This window comes from Petromyzon marinus (genome assembly GCF_048934315.1).
Source record: "Petromyzon marinus isolate PM22_M1 ecotype Great Lakes invasive population chromosome 73 unlocalized genomic scaffold, UKy_Petmar_22M1.pri1.0 chr73_unloc.4, whole genome shotgun sequence".
Classification (NCBI taxonomy): Eukaryota; Metazoa; Chordata; class Hyperoartia; order Petromyzontiformes; family Petromyzontidae; genus Petromyzon; species Petromyzon marinus.
Genome location: NW_027422610.1, coordinates 65,001 through 87,663, shown reverse-complemented (window position 1 = coordinate 87,663; position 22,663 = coordinate 65,001). Strand labels below are relative to the sequence as shown.

The following is a 22,663-nucleotide window of genomic DNA, read 5'->3' as shown; positions in this document are numbered from 1 at the left end:
CAGTCACATACATACACAGTCTCACTTACACAGTCACACACAGTCACACACACAGTCACACACACAGTCACACACACAGTCTCACACACACAGAGTCACACACACACACAAGTCACACACACACAGTCACACACACACAGTCACAGACAGGTCCACTCAGCCTGAAATGTCACTCACAGTCACACAGTCACATACATACACAGTCTCACACATACACACTGTCACACAGTCACACTGTCACACAGTCTCACTTACACAGTCACACACACAGTCACACACACACACAGTCACACACACACACAGTCACACACACAGTCACACACAGTCACACACACAGTCACAGACAGGTCCACTCAGCCTGAAATGTCACTCACAGTCACACTTACAGTCACACACACACAGACAGGTCCACTCAGCCTGAAATGTCACTCACACAGTCACATACACACAGTCACATACACACACATACACACACACAGTCTCACTTACACAGTCACACACACACACAGTCACACAGTCACAGACAGGTCCACTCAGCCTGAAATGTCACTCACAGTCACATACACAGTCACACATACAGTCACACACACACAGTCACACAGTCACACAGTCACACACAGTCACACACACACAGTGACAGACAGGTCCACTCAGCCTGAAATGTCACTCACACAGTCACTCACACAGTCACACACACAGTCACACAGTCACACTTACAGTCACACACAGTCACACACATACACAGTCACACACAGTCACACACACACAGTCACACACACACACACAGTCACACACACAGTCACACACACACAGTCACAGACAGGTCCACTCGGCCTGAAATGTCACTCACACAGTCACACTTACACACAGTCACACACACACAGTCACACACAGTCACACACACACAGTCACACACACACAGTCACACACAGTCACACACACACACACAGTCTCACAGTCACACACACAGTCACACACAGTCACACACACACAGTCACATACACACAGTCACAGACAGTCACACAGTCACAGACAGGTCCACTCAGCCTGAAATGTCACTCACAGTCACACACACAGTCACACAGTCACACACACAGTCACAGACAGGTCCACTCAGCCTGAAATGTCACTCACAGTCACACACACAGTCACACTGTCACACACACACAGTCACAGACAGGTCCACTCAGCCTGAAATGTCACTCACAGTCACACTTACACACAGTCACACACACATAGTCACACACACACAGTCACACAGACTGTCACATACAGTCACACAGTCACACACACACAGTCACACAGTCACAGACAGGTCCACTCAGCCTGAAATGTCACTCACAGTCACACTTACACAGTCACACACAGTCACACACACAGTCACATACACACAGTCACACACACAGTCACACACACACACAGTCACACTTACACACAGTCACACAGTCACAGACAGGTCCACTCAGCCTGAAATGTCACACACAGTCACACACACAGTCACACACACAGTCACACACACAGTCTCACTTACACAGTCACACAGTCACATACACACAGTCACACTGTCACACAGTCACAGACAGGTCCACTCAGCCTGAAATGTCACTCACAGTCACACTTACAGTCACACACACAGTCTCACACAGTCACACACACAGTCTCACACACAGTCACACACACACACACACAGTCACACACACACACAGTCACACACACTTACACACAGTCACTCACAGTCACACACACAGTCACACACACACAGTCACAGACAGGTCCACTCAGCCTGAAATGTCACTCACAGTCACACTTACACACAGTCACACACACACAGTCACACACACACAGTCACACAGACTGTCACATACAGTCACACAGTCACACACACACAGTCACACAGTCACAGACAGGTCCACTCAGCCTGAAATGTCACTCACAGTCACACTTACAGTCACACACACAGTCTCACACAGTCACACACACAGTCTCACACACAGTCACACACACACACACAGTCACACACACACACAGTTACACACACTTACACACAGTCACTCACAGTCACACACACAGTCACACACACACAGTCACAGACAGGTCCACTCAGCCTGAAATGTCACTCACAGTCACACTCACACAGTCACACAGTCACACACACAGTCACACACATACACAGTCTCACTTACACAGTCACACAGTCACACACACAGTCACATACATACACAGTCTCACTTACACAGTCACACAGTCACACACACAGTCACATACATACACAGTCTCACTTACACAGTCACACAGTCACACACATACACAGTCTCACTTACACAGTCACACAGTCACATACACAGTCACACACACAGTCACACACAGTCACACACACACAGTCACAGACAGGTCCACTCGGCCTGAAATGTCACTCACACAGTCACACACACAGTCACACACACAGTCACACACACACAGTCACACACACAGTCACACACACAGTCACACACACAGCCACACACACAGTCACACACACAGTCACACACACAGTCACACACAGTCACACACACAGTCACACACACACACAGTCACACACACAGTCTCACACACACAGTCACACAGTCACAGACAGGTCCACTCGGCCTGAAATGTCACTCACACAGTCACACTCACAGTCACACACACACACAGTCACACACAGTCACACACACAGTCACACAGTCACAGACAGGTCCACTCAGCCTGAAATGTCACTCACAGTCTCACTTACACACAGTCACACACACACACAGTCACACACAGTCACACACACAGTCTGTCACACAGTCACACTTACACACAGTCACACACACACAGACAGGTCCACTCAGCCTGAAATGTCACTCACAGTCTCACACAGTCACACACAGTCACATACAGTCACACACATACACAGTCACACTTACACAGTCACACTTACACAGTCACACAGTCACACACACAGTCACACACACACACAGTCACACACACACACAGTCACACACATACACAGTCACACACACAGTCACACACACACAGTCACACACACACAGTCACACACATACAGTCTCATACAGTCACACACACACAGTCACACACACACAGTCACACTTACACAGTCACACTTACACAGTCACACTTACACACAGTCACACACACACACAGTCACACACACACAGTCACACTTACACAGTCACACTTACACACAGTCACACACACACAGTCACACACACACACAGTCACGCACACAGTCACACACAGTCACACTCACACAGTCACACTCACACAGACACACACACACAGTCACACACTGTCACACACACAGTCACACACTGTCACACACACACACAGTCACACACACGCAGTCACACACACAGTCACACAGTCACACACACTGTCACACACACAGTCACACACACAGTCACACACACACAGTCACACACAGTCACACACTGTCACACACAGTCACACACACACAGTCACACACTGTCACACACACTGTCACACACACACAGTCACACACACACACACTGTCACACACACACAGTCACACACACAGTCACACACACACAGTCACACACTGTCACACAGTCACACACACACACAGTCACACACTGTCACACACACACACAGTCACACACTGTCACACACACTGTCACACACACACAGTCACACACACACACTGTCACACACACACACACAGTCACACACACACACACCGTCACACACACACACAGTCACACACTGTCACACACACACAGTCACACACACTGTCACACACACACACACTGTCACACACACACAGTCACACACTGTCACACACACACAGTCACACACTGTCACACACAGTCACACACACACACACACAGTCACACACAGTCACACACACAGTCACACACACCACCCCCACTCATTCAACTGGGTGTGGGAGATGTGAACTACCTTGCCTGGTATACAGGAGGTCGTGGGTTTGATACTCACCCTGTCGATGCCTCCGTGTCTCCCCGTGTCTCCCCGTGTCTGTCTCCCTGTGTCTCTCTCTCCCCGTGTCTCCCCCGTGTCTCCCCGTGTCTCCCCGTGTCTCCCCCGTGTCTCACCGTGTCTCACTGTGTCTCTCTCTCCCCGTGTCTCCCCCGTGTCTCCCCCGTGTCTCCCCCGTGTCTCCCCCGTGTCTCACCGTGTCTCCCTCGTGTCTCTCTCTCCCCGTGTCTCCCCCGTGTCTCCCCGTGTCTCTCCCCCTGTCTCACCGTTTCTCCCTGTGTCTCTCTCTCCCCGTGTCTCCCCGTGTCTCCCCGTGTCTCACCGTGTCTCCCTCGTGTCTCTCTCTCCCCGTGTCTCTCCCGTGTCTCCCCGTGTCTCTCCCCCTGTCTCACCGTGTCTCCCTGTGTCTCTCTTTCCCCGTGTCTCTCCCCGTGTCTCCCCGTGTCTCTCCCCCTGTCTCACCGTGTCTCCCTGTGTCTCTCTCTCCCCGTGTCTCCCTGTGTCTCTCTCTCCCCGTGTCTCCCCGTGTCTCCCCGTGTCTCCCCGTGTCTCCCCCGTGTCTCCCCGTGTCTCCCCCGTGTCTCCCCGTGTCTCCCCCGTGTCTCCCCGTGTCTCCGTGTGTCTCTCTCTCCCCGTGTCTCCCCGTGTCTCCCCGTGTCTCCCCCGTGTCTCCCCGTGTCTCGCTGTGTCTCCCCGTGTCTCCCCGTGTCTCCCCGTGTCTCACCGTGTCTCCCTGTGTCTCTCTCTCCCCGTGTCTCCCCCGTGTCTCCCCGTGCCTCCCCCGTGTCTCTCCCGTGTCTCCCCCGTGTCTCCCCGTGTCTCCCCGTGTCTCCCCGTGTCTCTCCCCGTGTCTCTCCCCGTGTCTCCCCCGTGTCTCCCCGTGTCTCTCCCCCTGTCTCACCGTGTCTCCCTGTGTCTCTCTCTCCCCGTGTCTCCCCCGTGTCTCCCCGTGTCTCCCCGTGTCTCTCCCCCTGTCTCCCTGTGTCTCTCTCTCCCCGTGTCTCCCCGTGTCTCCCCGTGTCTCTCTCCCCGTGTCTCCCCGTGTCTCTGTCCCCGTGCTAGGAGTGTCTCTGTCCCCGTGTCTCCCCGTGTCTCTGTGTCTCTGTCCTCGTGCTTGGAGTGTCTCTGTCCCCGTGTCTCCCCGTGTCTCCCCGTGTCTCACCGTGTCTCTGTGTCTCTGTCCCCGTGTGTCTCTGTGTCTCCCCGTGTCTCTGTGTCTCTGTCCCCGTGTGTCTCTGTGTCTCCCCGTGTCTCTGTGTCTCTGTGTCTCTGTCCCCGTGTCTCTGTGTCTGTCCCCGTGTCTCCCCGTGTCTCTGTGTCTGTCCCCGTGTCTCTGTGTCTCTGTGTCTCTGTCCCCGTGCTAGGAGTGTCTCTGTGTCTCTGTCCCCGTGTCTCCCCGTGTGTCCCCGTGTCTCTGTGTCTCTGTGTCTCACTGTGTCTCTGTGTCTCCCTGTGTCTCTGTGTCTCACTGTCTCACTGTGTCACTGTCCCCGTGCTAGGAGTGTCTCTGTGTCTCTGTGTCTCACTGTGTCTCCCTGTGTCTCCCTGTGTCTCTGTCCCCGTGCTAGGAGTGTCTCTGTGTCTCTGTGTCTCACTGTGTCTCACTGTGTCTCTGTGTCTCACTGTGTCCCCGTGTCCCCGTGTCTCTGTGTCTCTGTGTCTCTGTCCCCGTGTCTCCCCATGTCTCTGTGTCTCACTGTGTCTCTGTCCCCGTGCTAGGAGTGTCTCTGTGTCCCCGTGTCTCCCCGTGTCTCTGTGTCTCTCTGTGTCTCTGTCTCCGTGCTAGGAGTGTCTCCCCGTGTCTCTGTGTCTCTATCCCCGTGTCTCTGTCCCCGTGTCTCTGTGTCTCCGTGTCTCACTGTGTCTCTGTCGCCGTGTCCCCGTGTCTCTGTGTCTCACTGTGTCTCTGTGTCTCTGTCTCCGTGCTAGGAGTGTCTCCCCGTGTCTCTGTCCCCGTGTCTCTGTGTGTCTCTGTCCCCGTGTCTCTGTCTCTGTGTCTCTGTGTCTCCGTGTCTCCCCGTGTCTCTCTGTGTCTCTGTCCCCGTGCTAGGAGTCTCTCTGTGTCTCTGTGTCTCTGTCCCCGTGCTAGGAGTGGCTCTGTGTCTCTGTGTCTCACTGTCTCCCTGTGTCTCTGTCCCCGTGCTAGGAGTGTCTCTGTGTCTCACTGTGTCTCTGTGTCTCTGTCTCCGTGCTAGGAGTGTCTCTGTGTCTCTGTGTCTCACTGTGTCTCTGTGTCTCACTGTGTCCCCGTGTCTCTGTGTCTCACTGTCTCCCTGTGTCTCTGTCCCCGTGCTAGGAGTGTCTCTGTGTCTCTGTGTCTCCCTGTGTCTCACTGTGTCTCTGTGTCTCTGTCCCCGTGTCTCTGTGTCCCCGTGTCTCACTGTGTCTCTGTGTCTCACTGTGTCTCTGTCTCACTGTGTCTCTGTGTCTCTGTCCCCCTGCTAGGAGTGTCTCTGTGTCTCTGTGTCTCCCCGTGTCTCTGTGTCTCTGTGTCCCCGTGTCTCACTGTGTCTCTGTGTCTCCCTGTGTCTCACTGTGTCTCACTGTGTCTCTGTCCCCGTGTCTCTGTGTCCCCGTGTGTCTCACTGTGTCTCACTGTGTCTCTGTGTCTCTGTCTCCGTGCTAGGAGTGTCTCTCTGTGTCTCTGTGTCTCCCCGTGTCTCTGTGTCTCTGTGTCTCACTGTGTCCCCGTGTCTCTGTGTCTCTGTGTCTCACTGTGTCTCTGTCCCCGTGTGTCTCTGTGTCTCCCTGTGTCTCTGTCCCCGTGCTAGGAGTGTCTCTGTGTCTCTGTGTCTCACTGTCTCCCTGTGTCTCCCTGTGTCTCACTGTGTCTCACTGTGTCTCTGTGTCTCTGTCTCCGTGTCCCCGTGTCTCTGTGTCTCACTGTGTCTCTGTCTCACTGTCTCCCTGTGTCTCTGTGTCTCCATGTCTCACTGTCTCCCTGTCCCCCTGTCCCCCTGCTAGGAGTGTCTCTGTGTCTCCCCGTGTCTCTGTGTCCCCGTGTCTCACTGTGTCCCCGTGTGTCTCACTGTGTCTCTCTGTCTCCCCGTGTCTCTGTGTCTCACTGTGTCTCACTGTGTCTCACTGTGTCTCTGTCTCACTGTCTCCCTGTCCCCCTGTCCCCCTGCTAGGAGTGTCTCTGTGTCTCACTGTGTCTCTGTCTCACTGTCTCCCTGTGTCTCTGTGTCTCCATGTCTCACTGTCTCCCTGTCCCCCTGTCCCCGTGCTAGGAGTGTCTCTGTGTCTCTGTGTCTCACTGTGTCTCCCTGTGTCTCACTGTGTCTCACTGTGTCTCTGTGTCTCTGTCTCCGTGTCCCCGTGTCTCTGTGTCTCACTGTGTCTCTGTCTCACTGTCTCCCTGTGTCTCTGTGTCTCCATGTCTCACTGTCTCCCTGTCCCCCTGTCCCCCTGCTAGGAGTGTCTCTGTGTCTCCCCGTGTCTCTGTGTCCCCGTGTCTCACTGTGTCTCTGTCCCCGTGTGTCTCTGTGTCTCTGTCCCCGTGCTAGGAGTGTCTCTGTGTCTCTGTGTCTCCCTGTGTCTCTGTCCCCGTGCTAGGAGTGTCTCTGTGTCTCTGTGTCTCACTGTGTGTCTCTGTGTCTCACTGTGTCTCACTGTGTCTCTGTGTCTCACTGTGTCCCCGTGTGTCTGTGTCTCTGTGTCTCTGTGTCTCCCTGTGTCTCTGTCTCACTGTCTCCCTGTCCCCGTGTCTCACTGTGTCTCTGTGTCTCCCTGTCCCCCTGTCCCCCTGCTAGGAGTGTCTCTGTGTCTCTGTGTCTCTGTGTCTCCCTGTGTCTCCATGTCTCACTGTCTCCCTGTCCCCCTGTCCCCCTGCTAGGAGTGTCTCTGTGTCTCTGTGTCTCCCTGTGTCTCTGTCTCACTGTCTCCCTGTCCCCCTGTCCCCCTGCTAGGAGTGTCTCTGTGTCTCCCCGTGTCTCTGTGTCCCCGTGTCTCACTGTGTCTCTGTGTCTCACTGTGTCTCTGTGTCGCTGTGTCTCTGTCTCCGTGCTAGGAGTGTCTCTGTGTCTCTGTGTCTCACTGTGTCTCACTGTGTCTCTGTGTCTCACTGTGTCCCCGTGTGTCTGTGTCTCTGTGTCTCTGTGTCTCCCTGTGTCTCTGTCTCACTGTCTCCCTGTCCCCGTGTCTCACTGTGTCTCTGTGTCTCTGTGTCCCCGTGTCTCACTGTGTCTCTGTGTCTCACTGTGTCTCTGTGTCGCTGTGTCTCTGTCTCCGTGCTAGGAGTGTCTCTGTGTCTCACTGTGTCTCTGTGTCTCTGTGTCTCTGTGTCTCACTGTGTCCCCGTGTCTCTGTGTCCCCGTGTCTCACTGTGTCTCTGTCCCCGTGTCTCACAGTGTCTCTGTGTCACTGTGTCTCTGTCTCACTGTCTCCCTGTGTCTCTGTCCCCCTGCTAGGAGTGTCTCTGTGTCTCACTGTGTCTCTCTGTGTCTCCCCGTGTCTCTGTGTCTCACTGTGTCTCTGTGTCTCACTGTGTCTCACTGTGTCTCACTGTGTCTCTGTCTCACTGTCTCCCTGTCCCCCTGTCCCCCTGCTAGGAGTGTCTCTGTGTCTCTGTGTCTCCCTGTGTCTCTGTCTCACTGTCTCCCTGTCCCCGTGTCTCACTGTGTCTCTGTGTCTCCCTGTCCCCCTGTCCCCCTGCTAGGAGTGTCTCTGTGTCTCTGTGTCTCTGTGTCTCCCTGTGTCTCTGTCTCACTGTCTCCCTGTCCCCGTGTCTCACTGTGTCTCTGTGTCTCTGTGTCCCCGTGTCTCACTGTGTCTCTGTGTCTCACTGTGTCTCTGTGTCGCTGTGTCTCTGTCTCCGTGCTAGGAGTGTCTCTGTGTCTCACTGTGTCTCTGTGTCTCTGTGTCTCTGTGTCTCACTGTGTCCCCGTGTCTCTGTGTCCCCGTGTCTCACTGTGTCTCTGTCCCCGTGTCTCACAGTGTCTCTGTGTCACTGTGTCTCTGTCTCACTGTCTCCCTGTGTCTCTGTCCCCCTGCTAGGAGTGTCTCTGTGTCTCACTGTGTCTCTCTGTGTCTCCCCGTGTCTCTGTGTCTCACTGTGTCTCTGTGTCTCACTGTGTCTCACTGTGTCTCACTGTGTCTCTGTCTCACTGTCTCCCTGTCCCCCTGTCCCCCTGCTAGGAGTGTCTCTGTGTCTCTGTGTCTCCCTGTGTCTCTGTCTCACTGTCTCCCTGTCCCCGTGTCTCACTGTGTCTCTGTGTCTCCCTGTCCCCCTGTCCCCCTGCTAGGAGTGTCTCTGTGTCTCACTGTGTCTCACTGTGTCTCTGTCTCACTGTCTCCCTGTCCCCGTGTCTCACTGTGTCTCTGTGTCTCCCTGTCCCCCTGTCCCCCTGCTAGGAGTGTCTCTGTGTCTCACTGTGTCTCCCTGTGTCTCTGTCTCACTGTCTCCCTGTCCCCGTGTCTCACTGTGTCTCTGTGTCTCCCTGTCCCCCTGTCCCCTGCTAGGAGTGTCTCTGTGTCTCTGTGTCTCCCTGTGTCTCTGTCTCACTGTCTCCCTGTCCCCCTGTCCCCCTGCTAGGAGTGTCTCTGTGTCTCCCTGTGTCTCTGTCTCACTGTCTCCCTGTCCCCGTGTCTCACTGTGTCTCTGTGTCTCCCTGTCCCCCTGTCCCCCTGCTAGGAGTGTCTCTGTGTCTCTGTGTCTCCCTGTGTCTCTGTCTCACTGTCTCCCTGTCCCCCTGTCCCCCTGCTAGGAGTGTCTCTGTGTCTCTGTGTCTCCCTGTGTCTCTGTCTCACTGTCTCCCTGTCCCCCTGTCCCCCTGCTAGGAGTGTCTCTGTGTCTCTGTGTCTCTGTCTCCATGTCTCCCTGTCCCCCTGTCCCCCTGCTAGGAGTGTCTCTGTGTCTCTGTGTCTCTGTCTCCATGTCTCCCTGTCCCCCTGTCCCCCTGCTAGGAGTGTCTCTGTGTCTCTGTGTCTCACTGTGTCTCACTGTGTCTCTGTCCCCGTGTCTCTGTGTCTCTGTGTCTCCATGTCTCACTGTCTCCCTGTCCCCCTGTCCCCCTGCTAGGAGTGTCTCTGTGTCTCCCCGTGTCTCTGTGTCTCTGTGTCTCACTGTGTCCCCGTGTGTCTCACTGTGTCTCTCTGTGTCTCCCCGTGTCTCTGTGTCTCACTGTGTCACTGTGTCTCTGTGTCTCACTGTCTCACTGTGTCTCCCTGTCCCCCTGTCCCCCTGCTAGGAGTGTCTCTGTGTCTCTGTGTCTCACTGTGTGTCTCTGTGTCTCACTGTGTCTCACTGTGTCTCTGTGTCTCCCTGTGTCTCTGTCTCACTGTCTCCCTGTGTCTCACTGTGTCTCTGTGTCTCCCTGTCCCCCTGTCCCCCTGCTAGGAGTGTCTCTGTGTCTCACTGTGTCTCACTGTGTCTCTGTGTCTCCCCGTGTCTCTGTGTCTCACTGTGTCACTGTGTCTCTGTGTCTCACTGTCTCACTGTGTCTCCCTGTCCCCCTGTCCCCCTGCTAGGAGTGTCTCCGTGTCTCTGTGTCTCCCTGTCCCCCTGTCCCCCTGCTAGGAGTGTGAGGCTCAGGGCGAGGATTTCGAGAGGCAGCAGCTGCTGGCGACCAGCGCCGAGGATGCCGACCGCTGGGAGCGGAAGAAGCGGAAGAGGAATCCGGATCCCGGATTCTCAGGTGGCTTTACAACACAACGTGGTGGATAGATCGCCCGGAGAATCCGGATCCCGGATTCTCAGGTGGCTTTACAACACAACGTGGTGGCGGATCGCCGGGGAAATCCGGATTCCGGATTCTCGGATTGCTTTAAAACTCAGCCAGTGCACAAACGTGGTGGGCGGATCGCCGGGAAATCCGGATTCCGGATTCTTGGATTGCTTTAAAACTCAGCCGGTGCACAACGTGGTGGGCGGATCGCCAGGGGAATCCGGATTCCGGATTCTCAGGTGGCTTTACAACACAACGTGGTGGCGGATCGCCGGGGAAATCCGGATTCCGGATTCTCGGATGGCTTCACAACTCAGCCGGTTCACAACGTGGTGGGCGGATCGCCGGGGAAATCCGGATTCCGGATTCTTAAATGGCTTTACAGCTCAGCCGGTGCACAACGTGGTGGGCGGATCGCCGAGGAATCCGGATTCCGGATTCTCAGGTGGCTTTACAACACAATGTGGTGGGCGGATCGCCGGGAAATCCGGATTCCGGATTCTCGGATTGCTTTAAAACTCAGCCGGTGCACAACGTGGTGGGCGGATCGCCGAGGAATCCGGATTCCGGATTCTCAGGTGGCTTTACAACACAATGTGGTGGGCGGATCGCCGGGAAATCCGGATTCCGGATTCTCGGATTGCTTTAAAACTCAGCCGGTGCACAACGTGGTGGGCGGATCGCCGGGGAAATCCGGATCCCGGATTCTCAGGTGGCTTTACAACACAACGTGGTGGCGGATCGCTGGGAAATCCGGATCCCGGATTCTCAGTTCGCTTCACGGCTCAGCCGGTGCACAACGTGGTGGCGGATCGCCGGGGAAATCTGGATTCCGGATTTTTTTCAGTTAACACTCGCACACAGGCAATGGACATTGTATGTTGTGTTGTATGTTGTATGTTGTGTTGTATGTTGTGTGTTGTATGTTGTGTTGTATGTTGTGTTGTATGTTGTGTTGTATGTTGTATGTTGTGTTACATTGTATGTTGTGTTGTATGTTGTGTTACATTGTATGTTGTGTTGTATGTTGTATGTTGTGTTACATTGTATGTTGTGTTGTATGTTGTGTTACATTGTATGTTGTGTTGTATGTTGTGTTACATTGTATGTTGTGTTGTATGTTGTGTTACATTGTATGTTGTGTTGTATGTTGTGTTGTATGTTGTGTTACATTGTATGTTGTGTAGTATGTTATGTAGTATGTTATGTAGTATGTTCTGTATGTTATGTAGTATGTTACGTTGTATGTTCTGTATGTTATGTTGTATGTTATGTTACGTAGTATGTTACGTTGTATGTTCTGTATGTTATGTTTTGTATGTTATGTATGTTCTGTATGTTATGTAGTATGTTACGTTGTATGTTCTGTATGTTATGTATGTTATGTAGTATGTTATGTTGTATGTTCTGTATGTTATGTTGTATGTTATGTTATGTAGTATGTTATGTAGTATGTTATGTTGTATGTTACATTGTATGTTCTGTATGTTATGTAATTGTCAATACACAATCTTACTCTGTACCTTGTACACCGAATGTCTCCCCCGTGTCTCTCTGTCTCCCTCCCTGTCCCCGTATCCCCGTGTCTCCCCCCCCCGTGTCTCCCCCTGTCCCCATGTCTCCCCGTGTCTCCCCCTGTCCCCGTGTCTCCCCCTGTCCCCGTGTCTCCCCCGTGTCTCCCCCCCCGTGTCTCCCCCTGTCCCTGTGTCTCCCCCGTGTCTCCCCCTGTCCCCGTGTCTCCCCCGTGTCTCCCCCGTGTCTCCCCCCCCGTGTCTCCCCCCCCGTGTCTCCCCCGTGTCTCCCGTGTCCCCGTTTCTCTGTCCCCGTGTCTCCCCCTGTCCCCGTGTCTCCCCCGTATCTCCCCCCCCGTGTCTCCCCCTGTCACCCTGTCCCCGTGTCCCCGTGTCTCCCCCCGTGTCTCCCCCGTGTCTCCCCCGTCCCCGTGTCTCCCCCTGTCCCCGTGTCTCCCCCTGTCCCCGTGTCTCCCCGTGTCTCCCCCTGTCCCCGTGTCTCCCCCTGTCCCCGTGTCTCCCCCTGTCCCCGTGTCTCCCCCTGTCCCCGTGTCTCCCCCCCCGTGTCTCACCCCCCGTGTCTCCCCCTGTCCCCGTGTCTCCCCCTGTCACCCTGTCCCCGTGTCTCCCCCGTGTCCCCGTGTCTCCCCCCCCGTGTCTCCCCCGTGTCTCCCCCGTGTCTCCCCCGTCCCCGTGTCTCCCCCGTGTCTCCCCGTGTCTCTCCCCGTGTCTCCCCCGTGTCTCCCCCCCCGTGTCTCCCCCCCCGTGTCTCCCTCCCCGTGTCCCCGTGTCTCCCCCTGTCCCCGTGTCTCCCCCGTGTCTCCCCCGTGTCTCCCCCTGTCCCCCTGTCCCCGTGTCTCTCCGTGTCTCCCCCTCTCCCCGTGTCTCCCCCGTGTCTCCCCGTGTCTCCCCGTGTCTCCCCCTGTCCCCGTGTCTCCCCGTGTCTCCCCCGTGTCTCCCCCGTGTCTCACCCTGTCCCCGTGTCTCCCCTGTCCCCGTGTCTCCCCCGTGTCTCACCCTGTCCCCGTGTCTCCCCCGTGTCTCATCCTGTCCCCGTGTCTCCCCGTGTCTCACCCTGTCCCCGTGTCTCCCCCTGTCCCCGTGTCTCCCCCTGTCCCCGTGTCTCCCCGTGTCTCACCCTGTCCCCGTGTCTCCCCCGTGTCTCCCCGTGTCTCCCCTGTCCCCGTGTCTCCCCCTGTCCCCGTGTCTCCCCGTGTCTCACCCTGTCCCCGTGTCTCCCCTGTCCCCGTGTCTCCCCGTGTCTCACCCTGTCCCCGTGTCTCCCCCTGTCCCCGTGTCTCCCCGTGTCTCTGTCCCCGTGTCTCCCCCTGTCCCCGTGTCTCCCCGTGTCTCTCTCCCCGTGTCTCCCCTGTCCCCGTGTCTCCCCCTGTCCCCGTGTCTCCCCCGTGTCTCCCCGTGTCTCCCCTGTCCCCGTGTCTCCCCCTGTCCCCGTGTCTCCCCGTGTCTCACCCTGTCCCCGTGTCTCCCCCTGTCCCCGTGTCTCCCCGTGTCTCACCCTGTCCCCGTGTCTCCCCCGTGTCTCCCCGTGTCTCCCCTGTCCCCGTGTCTCCCCCTGTCCCCGTGTCTCCCCGTGTCTCACCCTGTCCCCGTGTCTCCCCTGTCCCCGTGTCTCCCCGTGTCTCACCCTGTCCCCGTGTCTCCCCCTGTCCCCGTGTCTCCCCGTGTCTCTGTCCCCGTGTCTCCCCCTGTCCCCGTGTCTCCCCGTGTCTCTCTCCCCGTGTCTCCCCTGTCCCCGTGTCTCCCCTGTCCCCGTGTCTCCCCCGTGTCTCACCCTGTCCCCGTGTCTCCCTGTGTCTCCCACAGACTATAGTGCTGCTCAGGAGCGGCAGTACCAGAGACTCGTGAGGCAGATCAAGCCAGACCTGTCTCCTCCTCCGTGTCTCCTCCTCCGTGTCTCCCCCGTGTCTCCCCCGTGTCTCCCCCGTGTCTCCCCCGTGTCTCCCCCGTGTCTCACCCTGTCCCCGTGTCTCCCCGTGTCTCCCACAGACTATAGTGCTGCTCAGGAGCGGCAGTACCAGAGACTGGTGAGGCAGATCAAGCCAGACCTGTCTCCTCCTCCGTGTCTCCCCCGTGTCTCCCCCGTGTCTCCCCCTGTCCCCGTGTCTCCCCGTGTCTCCCCCGTGTCTCCCCGTGTCTCCCCCGTGTCTCCCCCGTGTCTCCCCCGTGTCTCACCCTGTCCCCGTGTCTCCCCGTGTCTCCCCGTGTCTCACCCTGTCCCCGTGTCTCCCCCGTGTCTCCCCCGTGTCTCACCCTGTCCCCGTGTCTCCCCGTGTCTCCCCCTGTCCCCGTGTCTCCCCGTGTCTCCCCCGTGTCTCCCCGTGTCTCCCTGTGTCTCCCACAGACTATAGTGCTGCTCAGGAGCGGCAGTACCAGAGACTCGTGAGGCAGATCAAGCCAGACCTGTCTCCTCCTCCGTGTCTCCTCCTCCGTGTCTCCCCCGTGTCTCACCCTGTCCCCGTGTCTCCCCCGTGTCTCACCCTGTCCCCGTGTCTCCCACAGACTATAGTGCTGCTCAGGAGCGGCAGTACCAGAGACTCGTGAGGCAGATCAAGCCAGACCTGTCTCCTCCTCCGTGTCTCCCCCGTGTCTCCCCCGTGTCTCCCCCGTGTCTCCCCCGTGTCTCCCCGTGTCTCACCCTGTCCCCGTGTCTCCCACAGACTATAGTGCTGCTCAGGAGCGGCAGTACCAGAGACTCGTGAGGCAGATCAAGCCAGACCTGGAGGAGTACCGCACTCAGAGGGAGCGAGCGTGAGTACACGGGGCGGACACGCTCCGTGTCTGTCTCCCTGTCTGTCTCCCTGTCTGTCTCCCTGTGTGTCTCACTGTGTGTCTCACTGTGTCTCACTGTGTGTCTCACCGTGTGTCTCACTGTGTGTCTCTGTCTCTCACCGTGTCTCACCGTGTGTCTCTCACTGAGTCTCTCACCGTGTGTCTCCCTGTGTCTCACTGTGTGTCTCGCTGTGTCTTCCTGTGTCTCACTGTCTGTCTCCCTGTGTGTCTCCCTGTGTGTCTCACCGTGTGTCTCTGTGTCTGTCTCCCTGTCTGTCTCCCTGTCTGTCTCCCTGTGTCTCCCTGTCTGTCTCACTGTGTGTCTCACTGTCTGTCTCCCTGTGTGTCTCCCTGTGTGTCTCACCGTGTGTCTCTGTGTCTGTCTCCCTGTCTGTCTCCCTGTGTGTCTCCCTGTGTCTCACTGTGTGTCTCCGTGTCTGTCTCCCTGTCTGTCTCCCTGTCTGTCTCCCTGTCTGTCTCCCTGTCTGTCTCACCGTGTCTCACCGTGTGTCTCACTGTGTGTCTCACCGTGTGTCTCCCTGTGTCTCACTGTGTGTCTCACCGTGTGTCTCACTGTGTGTCTCACCGTGTGTCTCACTGTGTGTCTCACTGTGTGTCTCACTGTGTGTCTCACTGTGTGTCTCACTGTGTGTCTCACTGTGTGTCTCACTGTGTGTCTCACCCTGTGTCTCACTGTGTGTCTCACCGTGTGTCTCACTGTGTGTCTCACCGTGTGTCTCACTGTGTGTCTCACTGTCTGTCTCACCGTGTCTCACCGTGTGTCTCACTCTGTGTCTCACTGTGTGTCTCACCGTGTGTCTCACTGTGTGTCTCACCGTGTGTCTCACTGTGTGTCTCACTGTGTGTCTCACCGTGTGTCTCACTGTGTGTCTCACCGTGTGTCTCACTGTGTGTCTCACCGTGTGTCTCACCGTGTGTCTCACTGTGTGTCTCACTGTGTGTCTCACTGTGTGTCTCACTGTGTGTCTCACTGTGTGTCTCACCGTGTGTCTCACTGTGTGTCTCACTGTGTGTCTCACTGTGTGTCTCACTGTGTGTCTCACCGTGTGTCTCAGTGTCTCACTGTGTGTCTCACTGTGTGTCTCACTGTGTGTCTCACTGTGTGTCTCACCGTGTGTCTCACTGTGTGTCTCACTGTGTGTCTCACCGTGTGTCTCACCGTGTGTCTCACTGTGTGTCTCACCGTGTGTCTCACTGTGTGTCTCACTGTGTGTCTCACTGTGTCTCACTGTGTGTCTCACTGTCTCACTGTGTGTCTCACTGTGTGTCTCTGTGTCTCACTGTGTGTCTCACTGTGTGTCTCACTGTGTGTCTCACTGTGTGTCTCACTGTGTGTCTCACCGTGTGTCTCACCCTGTGTCTCACTGTGTGTCTCACTGTGTGTCTCACTCTGTGTCTCACTGTGTGTCTCACCGTGTGTCTCACCCTGTGTCTCACTGTGTGTCTCACTGTGTGTCTCACCGTGTGTCTCACTGTGTGTCTCACTGTGTGTCTCACTGTGTGTCTCACTGTGTGTCTCACTGTGTGTCTCACTGTGTGTCTCACCCTGTGTCTCACTGTGTGTCTCACTGTGTGTCTCACCCTGTGTCTCACTGTGTGTCTCACTGTGTGTCTCACTGTGTGTCTCACTGTGTGTCTCACCGTGTGTCTCACCGTGTGTCTCACTGTGTGTCTCACTGTGTGTCTCTGTGTGTCTCACTCTGTGTCTCACTGTCTCACTGTCTCACTGTGTCTCACTGTGTGTCTCACCGTGTGTCTCACTGTGTGTCTCACTGTGTGTCTCACTGTGTGTCTCACTGTGTGTCTCACTGTGTGTCTCACTGTGTGTCTCACTGTGTGTCTCACTGTGTGTCTCACCGTGTGTCTCACTGTGTGTCTCACTGTGTGTCTCACCGTGTGTCTCACTGTGTGTCTCACTGTGTGTCTCACTGTGTGTCTCACTGTGTGTCTCACTGTGTCTCACTGTGTGTCTCACTGTGTGTCTCACCGTGTGTCTCACTGTGTGTCTCACCCTGTGTCTCAGTGTCTCACTGTGTGTCTCAGTGTCTCACCGTGTGTCTCACTGTGTGTCTCACTGTGTGTCTCACTGTGTGTCTCACCGTGTGTCTCACCGTGTGTCTCACTGTGTGTCTCACTGTGTGTCTCACTGTGTCTCACCGTGTGTCTCACTGTGTGTCTCACTGTGTGTCTCACTGTGTGTCTCACCGTGTGTCTCACTGTGTGTCTCACTGTGTGTCTCACTGTGTGTCTCTGTGTCTCACTGTGTGTCTCACTGTGTGTCTCACTGTGTGTCTCACTGTGTGTCTCACCGTGTGTCTCACTGTGTGTCTCACTGTGTGTCTCACTGTGTGTCTCTGTGTCTCACTGTGTGTCTCACTGTGTGTCTCACTGTGTGTCTCACTGTGTGTCTCACTGTGTGTCTCACTGTGTGTCTCACTGTGTGTCTCACCGTGTGTCTCACTGTGTGTCTCACTGTGTGTCTCACCCTGTGTCTCACTGTGTGTCTCACTGTGTGTCTCACTGTGTGTCTCACTGTGTGTCTCACTGTGTGTCTCACTGTGTGTCTCACTGTGTGTCTCACTGTGTGTCTCACCGTGTGTCTCACTGTGTGTCTCACCGTGTGTCTCACTGTGTGTGTCTCACTGTGTGTCTCACTGTGTGTCTCACCCTGTGTCTCACCGTGTGTCTCACTGTGTGTCTCACTGTGTGTCTCACTGTGTGTCTCACTGTGTGTCTCACTGTGTGTCTCACCGTGTGTCTCACTGTGTGTCTCACTGTGTGTCTCTCTGTGTCTCACTGTGTGTCTCACTGTGTGTCTCACTGTGTGTCTCACCGTGTGTCTCACTGTGTGTCTCACTGTGTCTCACCGTGTGTCTCACTGTGTGTCTCACTGTGTGTCTCACTGTGTGTCTCACTGTGTCTCACTGTGTGTCTCACTGTGTGTCTCACTGTGTGTCTCACCGTGTGTCTCACTGTGTGTCTCACCGTGTGTCTCACTGTGTGTCTCACCGTGTGTCTCACTGTGTGTCTCACCGTGTGTCTCCCTGTCTCACCGTGTGTCTCACCGTGTGTCTCACTGTGTGTCTCACCGTGTGTCTCACTGTGTGTCTCACCCTGTGTCTCACCCTGTGTCTCACCGTGTGTCTCACTGTGTGTCTCACTGTGTGTCTCACCGTGTGTCTCACTGTGTGTCTCACCCTGTGTCTCACTGTGTGTCTCACTGTGTGTCTCACTGTGTGTCTCACTGTGTGTCTCACTGTGTGTCTCACTGTGTGTCTCACTGTGTGTCTCACCGTGTGTCTCACCGTGTGTCTCACTGTGTGTCTCACTGTGTGTCTCACCGTGTGTCTCACTGTGTGTCTCACTGTGTGTCTCACCGTGTGTCTCACCGTGTGTCTCACCCTGTGTCTCACTGTGTGTCTCACTGTGTGTCTCACCGTGTGTCTCACCGTGTGTCTCACTGTGTGTCTCACTGTGTGTCTCACCGTGTGTCTCACTGTGTGTCTCACTGTGTGTCTCACTGTGTGTCTCACTGTGTGTCTCCCTGTCTCACCGTGTGTCTCACTGTGTGTCTCACTGTGTGTCTCACCGTGTGTCTCACTGTGTGTCTCACCGTGTGTCTCACTGTGTGTCTCACTGTGTGTCTCACTGTGTGTCTCACTGTGTCTCACTGTGTGTGTCTCACTGTGTGTGTCTCACTGTGTGTCTCACTGTGTGTCTCACTCTGTGTCTCACTGTGTGTCTCACCGTGTGTCTCACTGTGTGTCTCACTCTGTGTCTCACCGTGTGTCTCACTGTGTGTCTCACTGTGTGTCCCACTGTGTGTCTCACTGTGTGTCTCACTGTGTGTCTCACTGTGTGTCTCACTGTGTGTCTCACCGTGTGTCTCACTGTGTGTCTCACTGTGTGTCTCACTGTGTGTCTCACCGTGTGTCTCACTGTGTGTCTCACCGTGTGTCTCACTGTCTCACTGTGTGTCTCACTGAGTGTCTCACTGTGTGTCTCACTGTGTGTCTCACTGTGTGTCTCACTGTGTGTCTCACCGTGTGTCTCACTGTGTGTCTCACTGTGTGTCTCACTGTGTCTCACTGTGTGTCTCACTGTGTGTCTCACCGTGTGTCTCACTGTGTGTCTCACTGTGTGTGTCTCACTGTGTGTCTCACTGTGTGTCTCACTGTGTGTCTCACTGTGTGTCTCACTGTGTGTCTCCCTGTGTGTCTCACTGTGTGTCTCACTGTGTGTCTCACTGTGTGTCTCACCGTGTGTCTCACTGTGTGTCTCACTGTGTGTCTCACCGTGTGTCTCACTGTGTGTCTCACTGTGTGTCTCACTGTGTGTCTCACTGTGTCTCACTGTGTGTGTCTCACTGTGTGTCTCACTGTGTGTCTCACTGTGTGTCTCACTGTGTGTCTCACTGTGTGTCTCACCGTGTGTCTCACTGTGTGTCTCACTGTGTGTCTCACTGTGTCTCTGTGTGTCTCACTGTGTGTCTCACCGTGTGTCTCACTGTGTGTCTCACTGTGTGTCTCACTGTGTGTCTCACTGTGTGTCTCTCTGTGTGTCTCACTGTGTGTCTCACTGTGTGTCTCACTGTGTGTCTCACTGTGTGTCTCACTGTGTGTCTCACTGTGTGTCTCACTGTGTGTCTCACTGTGTGTCTCACTGTGTGTCTCACCGTGTGTCTCACTGTGTGTCTCACTGTGTGTCTCACTGTGTGTCTCACTGTGTGTCTCACCGTGTGTCTCACTGTGTGTCTCACCGTGTGTCTCACTGTGTGTCTCACCGTGTGTCTCACTGTGTGTCTCACTGTGTGTCTCACCGTGTGTCTCACTGTGTGTCTCACTGTGTGTCTCACCGTGTGTCTCACTGTGTGTCTCACTGTGTGTCTCACTGTGTGTGTCTCACTGTGTGTCTCACTGTGTGTCTCACTGTGTGTCTCACTGTGTGTCTCACTCTGTGTCTCACTGTGTGTCTCACTGTCTCACTGTGTGTCTCACTGTGTGTCTCACTGTGTGTCTCACTGTGTGTCTCACCGTGTGTCTCACTGTGTGTGTCTCACCGTGTGTCTCACCGTGTGTCTCACCGTGTGTCTCACCGTGTGTCTCACTGTGTGTCTCACTGTGTGTCTCACTGTGTGTCTCACTGTGTGTCTCACTGTGTGTCTCACTGTGTGTCTCACCGTGTGTCTCACTGTCTCACTGTGTGTCTCACTGTGTCTCCCTGTCTGTCTCCCTGTGTGTCTCACTGTGTCTCACTGTGTGTCTCACTGTGTGTCTCACTGTGTGTCTCACCGTGTGTCTCACCGTGTGTCTCACTGTGTGTCTCAGTGTCTCACTGTGTGTCTCACTGTGTGTCTCACTGTGTGTCTCACTGTGTGTGTCTCACTGTTTGTCTCACTGTGTGTCTCACTGTGTGTCTCACTGTGTGTCTCACCGTGTGTCTCACTGTGTGTCTCACTGTGTGTCTCACTGTGTGTCTCACTGTGTGTCTCACCGTGTGTCTCACTGTGTGTCTCACTGTGTCTCACTGTGTGTCTCACTGTGTGTCTCACTGTGTGTCTCACTGTGTGTCTCACTGTGTGTCTCACTGTGTGTCTCACTGTGTGTCTCACCGTGTGTCTCACTGTGTGTCTCACTGTGTGTCTCACCGTGTGTCTCACTGTGTGTCTCACTGTGTGTGTCTCACTGTGTGTCTCACCGTGTGTCTCACTGTGTGTCTCACTGTGTGTCTCACTGTGTGTCTCACTGTGTGTCTCACTGTGTGTCTCACTGTGTGTGTCTCACTGTGTGTCTCACTGTGTGTCTCACTGTGTGTGTCTCACTGTGTGTCTCACTGTGTGTCTCACTGTGTGTCTCACTGTGTGTGTCTCACTGTGTGTCTCACCGTGTGTCTCACTGTGTGTCTCACTGTGTGTCTCACTGTGTGTCTCACTGTGTGTCTCACTGTGTGTCTCACTGTGTGTGTCTCACTGTGTGTCTCACTGTGTGTCTCACTGTGTGTCTCACCGTGTGTCTCACCGTGTGTCTCACCGTGTCTCCGTGTCTCCCCGTGTCTCACCGTGTGTCTCACCGTGTCTCCGTGTCTCACCGTGTGTCTCACCGTGTCTCCGTGTCTCACCGTGTGTCTCACCGTGTGTCTCACCGTGTCTCCGTGTCCCACCGTGTCTCTCTCTCCCCGTGTCTCACCGTGTCTCTCTCTCCCCGTGTCTCCCCGTGTCTCTCTCACCGTGTCTCTCTCCCCGTGTCTCCCCGTGTCTCTCTCACCGTGTGTCTCTCACCATGTGTCTCACTGTGTGTCTCACCGTGTCTCCCCGTGTCTCACCGTGTCTCCCCGTGTCTCACCGTGTCTCTCTCACCCTGTGTCTCCCCGTGTCTCCCCGTGTCTCACCGTGTCTCCCCGTGTCTCACCGTGTCTCTCTCTCCCCGTGTCTCCCCGTGTCTCTCTCACCGTGTCTCTCTCCCCGTGTCTCCCCGTGTCTCTCTCACCGTGTCTCTCTCACCCTGTGTCTCCCCGTGTCTCTCTCACCGTGTGTCTCCCCGTGTCTCACCGTGTCTCATCGTGTCTCCCCGTGTCTCCCCGTGTCTCTCTCCGTGTGTCTCCCACAGTGGAGAAGATTTGTTCCCAACTGCGGACAGCCTGTCCCACGGATCTCACCGTGTCTCTCTCCCCGTGTCTCCCCGTGTCTCTCTCACCGTGTGTCTCTCACCATGTGTCTCTGTCTCTCACCGTGTCTCTCTCCGTGTGTCCCACAGTGGAGAAGATTTGTTCCCAACTGCGGACAGCCTGTCCCACGGTTCTCACCGTGTCTCTCTCCCCGTGTCTCCCCGTGTCTCTCTCACCGTGTGTCTCCCCGTGTCTCACCGTGTCTCATCGTGTCTCCCCGTGTCTCACCGTGTCTCTCCGTGTGTCTCCCACAGTGGAGAAGATTTGTTCCCAACTGCGGACAGCCTGTCCCACGGATCTCACCGTCCGTCCGAGGACGCGATTAGCCGCATGGTGACAGACGTCGAAAAACAGTGAGACAGGGAGACACGGGGAGACACGGGGAGACACGGGGAGACACGGGGAGACACTGGGGAGACACTGAGAGACAGGGAGACACGGGGAGACACTGGGAGACACTGGGAGACACGGGGAGACGCGCAGAGAGACAGGGAGACACTGGGAGACACTGGGAGACACGGGGAGACACTGGGAGACACGGGGAGACACGGGGAGACGCGCAGAGAGACAGGGAGACACTGGGAGACACTGGGAGACACGGGGACACACGGGGAGACACTGGGAGACACTGGCGAGACACGGGGAGACACTGGGAGACACGGGGGGACACGGGGAGACACGGGGAGACACTGGGAGACACTGGGAGACACGTAGGAGACACGGGGAGACACTGGGGGACACGGGGGGACACGGGGAGACACGTGGGAGACAGGGGAGACACTGGGAGAAACGCAGAGAGACAGGGAGACACAAGGAGACACGGGGAGACACGCAGAGAGACAGGGAGACACAAGGAGACACGGGGAGACACTGAGAGACACTGGGTGGGAGACACTGTGAGACACGTGGGAGACATGGGGAGACACATGGGAGACACTGGGAGACACGGGGAGACACGGGGAGACACGGGGAGACACTGGGAGACACTGGGAGACACGGGGAGACACGCAGAGAGACAGGGAGACACAAGGA

The 22,663-nt window shown here is 55.8% G+C and overlaps 1 protein-coding gene across 2 annotated transcripts in view; it reads left to right on the top strand.

Annotated features, from left to right (window-relative positions):
- The window catches only part of LOC142908140 (pre-mRNA-splicing factor syf2-like), a 60,155-nt gene that overhangs the window by 32,033 nt on the left and 5,459 nt on the right, over nucleotides 1–22,663 (top strand). Inside the window, exons 4-6 of one of the 2 annotated variants that reach the window (XM_076058406.1) lie at nucleotides 10,499–10,616; nucleotides 14,836–14,926; nucleotides 21,886–21,984. In XM_076058406.1, coding sequence (XP_075914521.1) covers nucleotides 10,499–10,616; nucleotides 14,836–14,926; nucleotides 21,886–21,984 — 308 coding nt within the window. The other variant, XM_076058405.1, reaches the window with a different exon arrangement.